The sequence below is a fragment of the Anolis carolinensis genome, unplaced genomic scaffold (assembly GCF_035594765.1).
Source record: "Anolis carolinensis isolate JA03-04 unplaced genomic scaffold, rAnoCar3.1.pri scaffold_15, whole genome shotgun sequence".
In the NCBI taxonomy this organism is placed as follows: Eukaryota; Metazoa; Chordata; class Lepidosauria; order Squamata; family Dactyloidae; genus Anolis; species Anolis carolinensis.
The window spans coordinates 3,630,820-3,644,466 of NW_026943826.1; the positions used below are offsets into that span (position 1 = coordinate 3,630,820).

General features: G+C 41.3%; 1 protein-coding gene across 2 annotated transcripts in view; it reads left to right on the forward strand.

Annotated features, from left to right (window-relative positions):
- Positions 1 to 2,275: 2,275 nt before the first annotated feature.
- rcc2 (regulator of chromosome condensation 2) overlaps positions 2,276 to 13,647 on the forward strand; it is a 42,106-nt gene continuing 30,734 nt past the window's right edge. The window contains exons 1-2 of one of the 2 annotated variants that reach the window (XM_062965552.1): positions 2,276 to 2,915; positions 8,986 to 9,393. In XM_062965552.1, coding sequence (XP_062821622.1) covers positions 9,013 to 9,393 — 381 coding nt within the window. In that variant the 5' untranslated portion in view covers positions 2,276 to 2,915; positions 8,986 to 9,012. Of the gene's footprint in view, positions 2,916 to 2,982; positions 3,070 to 8,985; positions 9,394 to 13,647 lie in introns of those variants that run through there. The other variant, XM_062965553.1, reaches the window with a different exon arrangement.

Below are 13,647 nucleotides of genomic sequence, written 5' to 3' on the forward strand. Positions count from 1 at the left end.
CCTTTGAGCCATTGAGTCCAACCCCCTTCTGCCTTTGTGCACCGAAAGCACAAGCAAAGCACCCCTGACAGATGGCCACCCAGCCTCAATGTTAATAATAATAATAATAATAATAATAATAATAATAATAATAATAAAGAGGGTTGGAAGAGACCCTTTGAGCCATTGAGTCCAATCCCCTTCTGCCTTTGTGCACCAAAAGCACAAGCAAAGCACCCCTGACAGATGGCCACCCAGCCTCAATGTTAATAATAATAATAATAATAATAATAATAAAGAGGGTTGGAAGAGACCCTTTGAGCCATTGAGTCCAATCCCCTTCTGCCTTTGTGCACCGAAAGCACAAGCAAAGCACCCCTGACAGATGGCCACCCAGCCTCAATAATAATAATAATAATAATAATAATAATAATAAAGAGGGTTGGAAGAGACCCTTTGAGCCATTGAGTCCAATCCCCTTCTGCCTTTGTGCACCGAAAGCACAAGCAAAGCACCCCTGACAGATGGCCACCCAGCCTCAATGTTAATAATAATAATAATAATAATAATAATAATAATAATAAAGAGGGTTGGAAGAGACCCTTTGAGCCATTGAGTCCAATCCCCTTCTGCCTTTGTGCACCGAAAGCACAAGCAAAGCACCCCTGACAGATGGCCACCCAGCCTCAATGTTAATAATAATAATAATAATAATAATAATAATAATAATAAAGAGGGTTGGAAGAGACCCTTTGAGCCATTGAGTCCAATCCCCTTCTGCCTTTGTGCACCGAAAGCACAAGCAAAGCACCCCTGACAGATGGCCACCCAGCCTCAATAATAATAATAATAATAATAATAATAATAATAAAGAGGGTTGGAAGAGACCCTTTGAGCCATTGAGTCCAATCCCCTTCTGCCTTTGTGCACCGAAAGCACAAGCAAAGCACCCCTGACAGATGGCCACCCAGCCTCAATGTTAATAATAATAATAATAATAATAATAATAATAATAATAATAAAGAGGGTTGGAAGAGACCCTTTGAGCCATTGAGTCCAATCCCCTTCTGCCTTTGTGCACCGAAAGCACAAGCAAAGCACCCCTGACAGATGGCCACCCAGCCTCAATGTTAATAATAATAATAATAATAATAATAAAGAGGGTTGGAAGAGACCCTTTGAGCCATTGAGTCCAATCCCCTTCTGCCTTTGTGCACCGAAAGCACAACAAAAGCACCCCTGACAGATGGCCACTCAGCCTCAATGTTAATAAATAATAATAATAATAATAATAATAATAATGGTTGTAAGAGAAGAAGAGACCCCTTGGGTCATTTAGCCCAACCCCCTTCTGCCCTTGTGCTGTGGGGGCCGGATAAATGGCTTCGGTGGGCCGCATCCGGCCCCCGGGCCTTAGTTTGGGGACCCCTGTTCTAGAAGCTTGCAAGGCTTGCATTGAGATGTTCAATGTGTTGTCGAAGGCTTTCATGGCCGGGATCACAGGGTTGTTGTATGTTTTTTGGGCTGTGTGGCCATGTTCCAGAAGCATTCTCTCCTGACGTTTTGCCCACATCTATGGCAGGCATCCTCAGAGGTTGTGAGGTATGGAGAAAACTAAGCAAAGAGGTTAATATATATCTGTGGAAAGTCTAGGGTGAGAGAGGTCAGTGTGAATGTTGTGTAGTTAATCACTTTAATTAGCATTGAAAAGCTTATCTACTGTCTTCTTCCTGCCTCTGGGGCATCCTTTGTTTAGAGTCGTTAACTGCCCTTGGTTGATTCATGTCTGGAAATCCTCTGTTTTCAGAGTATTGCTTTTTATTGACTCTAAACAAAGGATGCCCCAGAGGCAGGAAGAAGACAGCAGATAAGCTTTTCAATGCTAATTAAAGTGATTAACTACACAACATTCACACTGACCTCTCTCACCCTAGACTTTCCACAGATATATATTAACCTCTTTGCTTAGTTTTCTCCATACCTCACAAAATCTGAGGATGCCTGCCATAGATGTGGGCGAAACGTCAGGAGAGAATGCTTCTGGAACATGGCCACACAGCCCGAAAGACATACAACAACCTTGCATTGAGACTTCTGCTTTGCAAATGCTAATTGCCGGGTCCTCCAGCCCTACAGAGGGCGCTGTGCTGGGATGCCTGTGTCCCCTTCTGGGCTCCTTCCCTTCTTGCTTCCCTGCCTGGCTCTTGTCTGTCCTTTCCCCATGTGTTTCTGTTTTGTCCTGCTGGAGAGTGGCAGATATTTATATATTCAAGTGGGAGGGGTTTTTGTTTTTTTTTGTCCCCCCTCTTCCTCCCTCCTTCACAGGAAGTCGTGCAAAACATGAAAAGATTGGTGCTTTTTATATAGATTTGAATTTTATTATTTTTTTTTGCAAAAACTAATTTTGCAATTGCAAAAAATAATAATAATAATTTTTTTTTTGCAATTTTGCATTTGCAAAAATTGCAACCTAATGCATAGGGGTGGGGGGAATATAGAGCTTGCAAAGTGTTTGGATCTAGGAGATATATATATATATATATATATTTGCAAGCAAAGCGGATCCACGTGGTTTAATCCGAGACAGACAGAGGTCCCATTGTTCACAACCTAAAAAAAAGAAAGAAGAGAAAGAGGCAGACAGAAAAGGAGGAGGGAGGAAGAAAGGAGAAGAAATAAAAAAGAAAGGGAAAAATACAAAAAAATATTTTTTAAAAAATAAGAAGAAATGTGGACCCAATCTTAAAACTATATACATAGATATATTTATATAAAAAAGAGGAAAAAATTAATATTTTTCTTGGTTGCAAAGAAAGTGAGACAACAAGAGCAATACAAAAGAAGAAGCTGCAGCAATTTTATTTTATTTTTTTGCAAAGGTTGCAAGATATTTTGGAACAGAAGAAGAAGAAAAAGAAGAAGAGGAGCAAGCAAAAGTTTGTTCGCATTTATTTTCTTTCTTTTTATAGGAAAAAGAGGAGGGGAAAAAAGAAGCAGGTGTTGGGGATTTATGGATTGTATTTGGGATTTTAGGAAGTCTCTTGCAAAAAAGAAAAAAGGCCCCAAAAAAGGAAGAAAAGGAGGTTGGAGGTCTGTAGGCCTTTGTTGGTTTGCAAACATTGGTTCCTCTGGATTGCAAAACATAGTCTATTTTTAAAAATATTTAGTTTGCCTTAAGTGTTAATCCAGACCCTTTTAAATCCTAATAATAACTTTATTGTTTATATATTATTAAGCAGAGGTTTGTATTGAGGCCTAGGCCAGGTTTAGGAGTTTTGCTTTTGCAAACATTATTATTATTAGTAGTATTATTTATGAATCAGTTTTTTAAAAAGCAGAGGTTTGGGTGTTTTAAAATATTATTATTTATCATTATTTATTAATAACCTCTTTTAAAATAGCAGGGGTTTGGGTGTTTTGTTTTTGCAAACATTATTCTTATTTATGAATCATAACCTCTGTTTTTAAAAAGCAGAGGTTTGAGTGTTTTGCTTTTGCTAAGATTATAATTATTATTATTATTGCTATTTATTATTTATGAATCATAACCAATGTTTTAAAAAAGCAGTTTTGGGTGTTTTGCTTTTGCAAATAATTTTTTTAATAATCATTATTATTACTATATATTATTAACAACCTCTGTTTTAGAAAAGCAGAGTTTTGGGTGTTTTGCTTTTGCAAATATTTTATTATTATTACTATTTATTATTAATAACCTCTGTTTTAGAAAAGCAGATATTTGGGTGTTTTGCTTTTGCAAATATTTATTATTATTATTTATTAATCATAACCTCTGTTTTAAAAAAAGCAGTTTTGGGTGTTTTGCTTTTGCAAATATTATTATTATTACCATTTATTATTAATCTCCGTTTTAGAAAAGCAGAGTTTTGGGTGTTTTGCTTTTGCAGATATATATTATTATTATTTATTAATCATAACCTCTGTTTGAGTGTTTTGCTTTTGCTAAGATTATTTTCATTTATTATTACTATTTATTATTAATAACCTCTGTTTTAGAAAAGCAGAGTTTTGGGTGTTTTGCATTTGCAAATATTTTTATTATTTGTTATTATTATTACTATTATTAATCTCTGTCTTACAGTTTTGGGTGTTTTGCTTTTGCAAATATTTATTATTTATGAATCATATCCTCTGTTTTTAAAAAGCAGAGCTTTGAGTGTTTTGCTTTTGCAAAGATTTTTATTATTATTACTATTATTAATAACCTCTGTTTAAAAAAAAACAGGTTTGGGTATTTTCCTTTTGCAAAAATTATTATGTATTATTATTATGTATTAATAACCTCTGTTTTTTAAAAGGCAGAGGTTTGGGTGTTTTGCTTTTGCAAATATTTATTATTATTATTTCTGTTTCAAAAGGCAGGGGTTTGCATGGAAGCCTAGGCCAAGTTTCGGTGTTTTGCTTTTGCAAATATTATAATGATAATTATTACATATTATATTATTAGAATCTCTGTTTTAAAAAGCAGGGGTTTGCATGGAAGCCTGTGCCAGGTTTGTGTGTTTTGCTTTTGCAAAGAGAATATAGTTTGATCCCTTTATCCTTGTAATTCTCTTTTTATTATTATAACTTTATTATTATTACTATTATTATTAATAATAATAATGACAGTATTCCATGCAGAGTTTTGCATGGAATCCTGTGCCAGGTTTGAGTATTTTTCTTTTGCAAAGAGAATATAGTTTGATCCTTTTATTCCTGTAATTCTCTTTTTATTATTATAACTATTATTATTATTATTATTACTATTAATAATAATAACATTCCATGCAGAGGTTTGCATGGAAGCCTAGGCCAGGTTTGAGTATATTTCTTTTGCAAAGAGAATATAGTTTGATCCTTTTATCCTTGTAATTTTCTTTTTATTATTATAACTATTATTATCATTATTATTACTATTACTAATAATAATAATATTCCATGCAGAGGTTTGCATGGAAGCCTAGGCTAGGTTTGAGTGTTTGCTTTTGCATAGATTATTATTATTATTATTATTATTATTATTATTATTATTATTATTAGTAACCTCTGTAATAAAAGAGTTTTGCATGGAAGCCTAGGCCAGGTTTGTGTGTTTGCTTTTGCATAGATTATTATTATTATTATTATTATTATTATTATTATTATTATTATTATTAGTAACCTCTGTAATAAAAGAGTTTTGCATGGAAGCCTAGGCTAGGTTTGTGTTTTTGCTTTTGCATAGATGATGATGATGATGATGATTATTATTATTATTAGTAACTTCTGTAATAAAAGAGTTTTGCATGGAAGCCTAGGCCAGGTTTGTGTGTTTGCTTTTGTATAGATTATTATTATTATTATTAACCTCTGTAATAAAAGAGTTTTGCATGGAAGCCTAGGCCAGGTTTGTGTGTTTTGCTTTTGCAAAGAGGATATATTTTATTTCTCCCATATTATATTTACGTTTTAGACACTTTTATAATATTCTATGTTATATCCTTTATACTTTAATATTTCAATATAATATAATTTTCTTGCAATTTTCTTATCATTTCTTTGCATTTCATTATCTTTATTAAGATGGCAAACAAAAGTCTTTGCACCTCTGTTTTGCTTTTCTTTGTTCGGTTTCTATTGCATTTGGAAGAGGCAGCAAAAGAAAGGCTTCATTCAGTCTGGTGGGTTTATTTTCCTGTTTAAATATCAAGAGTTAAATCTTTGAAAATGATCTTTTCTGCTCTGGTTTTGAAAAAGGTTGTACTGGTTGTATTGGGAAAAGTTTGGGGAAAACTCAATGGGGAAAACGGTTTATTTTTATATACTAGCTTAGGTACCCAACATTGCCTGGGTTATTTGAAAAAATATATTATTATTTATTTTACTAAATGCATAAGGTTGTGGGTGAACTACAACTCCCATCATGCCAGGTTGACCCCCTGAAACTCCATCCGTACTTATTGTTATGTTAGGCAATGTGTGTGAGGTTGAGTGTGCTCTCTGGCTGTAGGGTGAACTACAACTCCCACTCCGGTGAGTACGTCCACTCCAACCCCTCCACTAGGTTGAGTGAGCCATGGGGATTGTGTGTGCCAAGTTTGGTCCAGGTCCATCATCAGTGGAGGTCACAGCTTCCCTGGTTGTGGGTGAACTACAACTCCCAGAAAGGAAGTTGCTATAGAAAAGAATAGGAAATGGTTAAGGGAGAGGCAGTGGGCGGAGTCATGCAAATTCTGCACTAATTGAGAGAGTCAGAAACACTGGGATGTCTGTGGTGGAGGAAAAACAGAAAATCTAGGATGTTGCTGTGCACTCAGACCGCATTGTAGTAAGTTGTCTGTGGTTTCCTCTTCTCCGCACTCTTTTTCTTGGGGGCTCGTCCGGGATATGAACCCGGGACCTCTCGAAGCATGTTGTGGACTCCACTTTGTGGCCCCATTTCCTAAGCTTGGCTCTGCATCTCGTGGTGCCAGAGCGCAGTCTGTTTAGTGCCTTCGAAGTCATCCTGTCTTCTGTGTGCCCAGGAGGGAGTCTCTCCGTGATTGAGGTTCTGATTTTAGCCTGCCACTTTTGGACTCTTGCTTGCTGAGGTGTTCCTGCGAGTATCTCTGCGGATCTTAGGAAACTGTTTCTTGATTTAAGTCATCGGCATGCTGGCTGATACCCAAACAGAGGATGGGCCAGAGATGTCACTACCTTGGTCCTTTCATTATTGGCTGCTACTTCCCAACAGATATGATAGTAAAACAGTGCTTCTTGTAAGTCACAGCATGGTCCAGAGTAACATCCAATGCTCCAGTGGGATTCCTTCCCAGATCATCCTCAGAGTTCGATATTTTTGTCTGTTCTTAAGGTGAAAAGCACACATCTGTGTTTGAGATGGATTAGGAATCAGCTGGTTTTCCCCTGTAATAGTCAGTAAGAGCACCTAAAGCTTCATAGAGCTTCTGTTCAACCCTTTCAAAGCTCCCTGCTTGAGCGATGATGACATGATCGTCAGTACAGATGAAACTCTGCATCTGTGTTTTAGATAGATTAGGAATCAGCTGGTTTTCCCCATAATAGTCAGTAAGAGCACCTAAAGCTTCGGAGAGTTTTTTCCAACGATTTCAAAGCTCCGTGCTTGGGTGGTGATGACACGATCATCAGCATAGATAGAACTCTCTCTCCCTTCTCATAAGACCATCTAGATCAGGGGTCCCCAAACTTTTAAAACAGGGGGCCAGTTCACGATCCTTCGGACCGTTGGAGGGCCGGACTATAGTTGGCCACCGAGCAATAATAATTAATACTACTACTAATAATAATAATAACAACAACAATAATAATAATAAAAAGAGGGTTGGAAGAGACCCTTTGGGCCATTTAGTCCAACCCCCTTCTGCCTTTGTGCACCAAAAGCACAAGCAAAGCATCACTGACAGATGGCCACCCAGCCTCAATGTTAATAATAATAAAACAGTAGAGTCTCACTTATCCAAGCTAAACGGGCCGGCTGAAACTTGGATAAGCGAATATCTTGGATAATAAGGAGGGATTAAGGAAAAGCCTATTAAACATTAAATTAGGTTATGATTTTACAAATGAAGCACCAAAACATCATGTTATGCAACAAATTTGACAGAAAAAGTAGTTCAATATGCAGTAATGCTATGTAGTAAATACTGATTTACGAATTTAGCACCAAAATATCATGATGTATTGAAAACATTGACTACAAAAATGCATTGGATAATCCAGAATGTTGGATAAGCGAGTGTTGGATAAGTGAGACTCTGCTGTAATAATAATAATAATAATAATAATAATAAAGAGGGTTGGAAGAGACCCTTTGGGCCATTGAGTCCAATCCCCTTCTGCCTTTGTGCACTGAAAGCACAAGCAAAGCACCCCTGACAGATGGCCACCCAGCCTCAATGTTAATAATAATAATAATAATAATAATAATAATAATAATAATAATAATAAGGGTTGTAAGGGAAAAAGAGACCCCTTGGGCCATTTAGCCCAACCTCCTTCTGCCCTTGTGCCATGGGGGCCCGATAAATGGCTTCGATGGGCCGCATCCGGCCCCCGGGCCTTAGTTTGGGGACCCCTGATCTAGATGGTCTCATAAAGCCATCAGAAGACCCTAGATAAGGAAAGGGACCTCAAAGACCATCTAGATGGTTTCATAAGACCAAATGTAAGGAAAGGGACCCTCAAAGGCCATTTAGATGATCTCATAAGACCATCAGAAAGACCATAGGTAAGGAAAGGGACCCTCAAAGGCCATCTTGATTATCTCATCAGGCCATCAGAAGACCATAGATAAGGAAAGGGACCTTTAAAGGCCATCTAGATGATCTCATCACTCCATCAGAAGACCATAGGTAAGGAAAGGGACCCTCAAAGGCCATCTAGACAATCTCATAAAACCATAGGTAAGGAAAGGGACTCTCAAAGGCCATCTAGATGGTCTCATAGGAAAGTGACCTTCAAAAGCCATCTAGATGATCTCATCAGGGCCATCAGAAGACCATAGATAAGGAAAGGGACCCTCAAAGGCCATCTTGATAGTCTCATAAGACCATAGGTAAGGAGAGTGACCTCCAAAATCCATCTAGATGGTCTCATAGGACCATAGGTAAGGAAAGGGACCCACAAAGACCATCTAGATGCTCTCATAAGACCATTGGTAAGGAAGGGGACCCTCAAAGGCCATCTTGACGGTCTTATAGGACCATAGGTAAGGAAAGGGACCTCCAAAAGCCATCTAGATGGTCTCATAAGGTCGTAGCTAAGCAAAGAGACCCTCAAAAGCCATCTAGATGGTCTCATAGGACCATAGGTAAGCAAAGAGACCTCCAAAGACCAGGTTGACTTAGGTCAACCCTAAGTCTAAAGTTTGGGACAGGGGCCAGGTCAATGATCTTGGAGGGCCACAGGCCTTAGTTTGGAGAACATTGATGGAGAAAGCAGATTCCCCTGAGGCGGTGTAACGTTAGTGATGATATTCTCTCTTACCTGGTTGTCTGTCTGCAGGCAAAAGAAGAGCGAGGGAGGTGAAGGATGCCCCGGCGGAAGACGACGTCAGTGGAGGCGGCCTCCACGGCTTGGGACAGGGCCAGCTCGGGCAACGGGACGGGGGCCGCCCGCAAGCGCCCCGCTTCGGCCCGAGGGGGAGCTCCCCCGGCTCGGAAGAAGGCCGCCCGGGATTTGGGGGGCGGCGGAAGCAGCAGCAGCAGCAACAACGGCGGGGAAGGAAGCAGCAGCGGAGACGAGCGGGACGGCTTGGCCGCGACACCCGTGGTGGCCGGAGGGGCCAAGAAGAGCGGCCGGGGAGCGGCCACGGGGCGAGGGGCCGGGGCAGACTCCCAGCAGAACCAGCAGCAGCCCCACCACCCGGCGGCCGTGGTGGTCAACGAGCCCGAACACAGCAAAGAGCGCATTGTACGGGAGGATGCGGGAATGGGGGGTCCTCTCTTTGGACCCCATATTTGGGGGGGAAGTGTTTCACACCTCAATTAAGACCAACAAATATCATATATTTGTGGATGATGGGTTGTGTTGTCAAATTTAGACCTGTAGTTTTGTTGTTTTGTCCGGTGCCCTGATGCCATCACTCTTTTATATATATAGACTAGCTGTGCCCGGCCACGCGTTGCTGTGGTGTAGTATGGTGGTATGGGAAATAAAGTATTGAGGAATTGGTGGTAGTTAAGGTCAAGGGTAAAGGTTTTCCCCGGACATTAAGTCCATTATAAATGGGTAATATAGCTGTGTGGGCCTTGAGTCTACACTGCTATATAATCCAGTTAAAATCTGCTAATCTGTATTTTATAGGCAGTGTGGAAGAGGCCTAAGTGAGGCCTAACTCTGCCTGTCCCCTGGGTGAGTGGTGGTATGGGAAATAAAGTATTGAGGAACTGGTGGTAGTTAAGGTAAAGGGTAAAGGTTTTCCCCTGACATTAAGTCCAGTTAATGTCTGCACACTGAAGTGGATTATATGGCAGTGTGGAGTCAAGATAATCCAGTTCAAAGCAGATAATATAAGATTCTAAATGGATTATATAGGTGTGTGGAAGGGCCTTGAGTCTACACTGCCATATAATCCAGTTCAAAACTGCTAATCTGTATTTTATAGGCAGTGTGGAAGAGGCCTAAGTGAGGCCTAACTCTGTCTGTCCCCTGGGCTGAGTGGGTTGCTAGGAGATCAAGTGGGCAGAGCTTTTCCTTCTAACTGGCAGCAATTGGATAAAAACAATTATTCCTCTCCCTCTAATTAGGACATTATTTTTCTTTTCTTTTGTATGAACGTAGAGGCATGGATGAGGGGTTGTGCTGCCAAGTTTAGTGTTTCTGGGATGTGTAGTTTTGTTTTGTCCTAGGCCGAAATTTTATTACCCTTTTATATACATAGATAATATTATATATGATATATTATATACAATACTAGCTTGGGGACCCGGCAGTGCCCGGGTCATTTGAGAAAGGCATTGTTTGCCTGTGTTCCAAGTTTAGTGTAGGCCCAGGGTCAGTGGGGTTCAGTAGGTGGAGGTGAACTACAACTGTCGTATGAAAGTCCCATCATCCATGGTCCATCCCAGTCCAAACATCGCCAGATGTAGAGTGGGTCATGTGGACTCTTATGTGCCAAGTTTGGTCTTGATTAAGCATTGGTGGGGGTTGTAGTGGTCTCGAGAGGTGAATGAAGATACTGCAAGTCCCATCATTCATGGTCCAAATTCTTCCAAACCACACCAGGATGTAGAGTTGGTAATGGGGGCTCTGTGTGCCAAGTTTGGTACTGATTTATTATTTGTGGAAGTTGCTGTGCTCTGCGGAAGTAAGTGAAGGTATTGCAAGTCCCATCATCCTTGATCTGTCCTTCCCCCAACTGCACCAAAATGTGAAGTGGGTCATGGGGGATATGCGTGCCAAGTTAGGTTCTAATCTGTCATTGGTTAGAGTAACAGTGATCTCTGGGAGATGAAGTTTTTGAAAGTACTGCAAATCCCATAATCCTTGGTCCATCATCCCCCAAACGGCACCAGGTCATAAAGTGCATCATGGGGGTGATGTGTGCCAAGTTTGGGCCAGGTCCGTCATTCCTGGCGGTCACAGTGGCCTGCAGAAGTGGCGGCCGATCAGAAAGCTGCCACATACACAGATACATACCCACAAACAAACATACAAACACTGACTAAGCTGCCACATACACAGATACATACATAAATACCCACAAACATACAAACATTGACTTTTATTATAGACTAGCTTGGAGACCCGGCGATGCCCGGGTCATTTGAGAAAGGCCTTGTTTGCCTGTGTTCCAAGTGTAGCCTATATCCAATGTCAGGTGGGTTCAGTGGGTGCGGGTGAGCTCCAACTCCCATATGCAAGTCCCATCGTCCAGTGTCCATCCCTCTCCAAACAGAGCCAGTATGTAGAGTAGGTCATGGGGGCTCCATGTACCATGTTTGGTCTTGATCAGTCATTTGTGTGGGTCGCGGTGCTCTCAGGAAGTGAGTGAAGGTATTGGAAGTCCCATCGTCCATGGTCCATCGTCCTCCAAACTGCACCTGGGTGTAGAGTGAGTCCTGGGTGTTGTCTGTGTCAAGTTTGGTCTTGATGAGACATTGATGGGGGTGGGAGTGGTCTCGGGAAGTGAGTGAACATACTGCAAGTCCCATCATCCAAGGTCCAAGCTCTTTCAAACCTCACCAAGATGTAGAGTGGGCCATGGTGGCTCTATGTGCCAAGTTTGGTCTTGATCAGTCATTGGTGGGGGTCACAGTAGTCCCAGGAAGTGAGTGAAGATATTGTAAGTCCCATCATCCACGGTCCCTCCTCCCCCAAACTGCACCAGGATGTAAAGTGGGCTATCCTGTACGTGCATGTCAAGTTTGATACAGTTTTGTCATTCACGGGCATCACAGTGGTTTGTGGGAGGTGAATTGGATGAAGGTACTGCAAATCCCATAATCCTTGGTCCACCCTCCGTCAAACTGCTGCAGCATGTGAAGTGTGTCATTTGGGATCTGTGTGCCTGGTTTGGTTCAGTTCTGTGATTTGTGGCAGTTGCTGTGGTCTCAAGAAGTGAGGGAAGGTACTGCAAATCCCATCATCCTTGGTCCATCCTGCCCCAATATACATCAGGACGTAAAGGGGGCCACAGGAGTTCTGTGTGCCAAGTTTGGTCCATTTCTATCATTGGTGGGCATTGCAGTAGTCTGTGGGAGTGAAAGTGTTTGAAAGTACTGCAAATCCCATCATCTGTGGTCCATCCTCCCCCAAATGGCAGCAGGTCATCAAATGCATTGTGGGGATGAAGTGTGCCAAGTTTGGTCCATTTCTATCATTGGTGGGCATTGCAGTAGTCTGTGGGAGTGAAAGTGTTTGAAAGTACTGCAAATCCCATCATCTGTGGTCCATCCTCCCCCAAATGGCAGCAGGCCATAAAGTGCATCGTGGGGATGAAGTGTGCCAAGTTTGGTGCAGATCCGTCATTCCTGTTGGTCTCAGTGGCCTGGGATAGTGGCGGCCAATCAAAACGCGAGCACATATTCCGCCAGGCCAATCAAAACGCTGATACATACTCCGATTTCACTTTTATTATAGATATAGATATAGATAGATAATATTATATATGATTTTATACTAGCTTGGGTCTTGGCGGTGCCTGGCTCATTTGAGAAAGGCATTGTTTTCCTCTGTTCCAAAATCTAATGTCAGCTGAGATCAGTGGGTGCAGGTGAACTACAGCTCCCATATGCAAGTCCTCTGGCCCATCCCCTCCAAACATCGCTAGTGTGTAGAGTAGGTGATGGGGGCTCTACGTGCCAAGTTTGGTCTTGATGAGACATTGATGGGGTTCACAATGGTGTCGGGAAGGGAGGGAAGGTACTGCAAGTCCCATCATCCATGTTCCAAGCTCTTCCAAACCTCACCAGGATGTAGAGTGGGTCGATATATTAGAATATTATAATATATATATTATATACGATATTATAATTATATATATAGACTAGCTGTGCCCGGCCACGCGTTGCTGTGGCGAAGTCTGGTGGTCTGGGAGATAAAGTCTTGAGGAATTGGTGGTAGTTAAGGTCAAGGATCAAGGTTTTTTCCTGACATTAAGTCCAGTCGTGTCTGACTCTGGGGGTTGGTGCTCATCTCCATATCTAAGCTGAAGAGCCGGTGTTGTCCGTAGACTCCTCCAAGGTCATGTGGGATAACTGCATGGAGCGGCGTTACCTTCCCGCCGGAGCAGTACCTATTGATGCACTCACATTTGCATGTTTTCGAACTTCTCAGTTGGCAGAAGCTGGGGCTAACAGTGGGGGCTCTCTCCGCTCCCCCAATTCAAACCTGTGGCCTTTCGGTCCAGAAGTTCAGCAGCTCAGCGCTTTAACACGCTGCGCCATCAGGGGATATTATTTCCTAAAGGTTGTGAATATACAATATTTCTGATTGGTTTTTTTTTTGTTTGTTGGAGGCAAGTATGAATGCTGCAATTAGGAAAAATGATTAGGATGTAATGGCCTTGCAGATTTAAAGCCTGGCTGTTTCCTCCCTGAGTGAATTTTTTGTTGGGAGGTGTTAGCTGGCCCTGATTGTTTCCTGTCTGGAATTCCCTTGTTTTCAGAGTGGTGTTGTTTGCGATATTTTATGTGCTTCTACTGTCTGTGGCCCTGAGAAAAC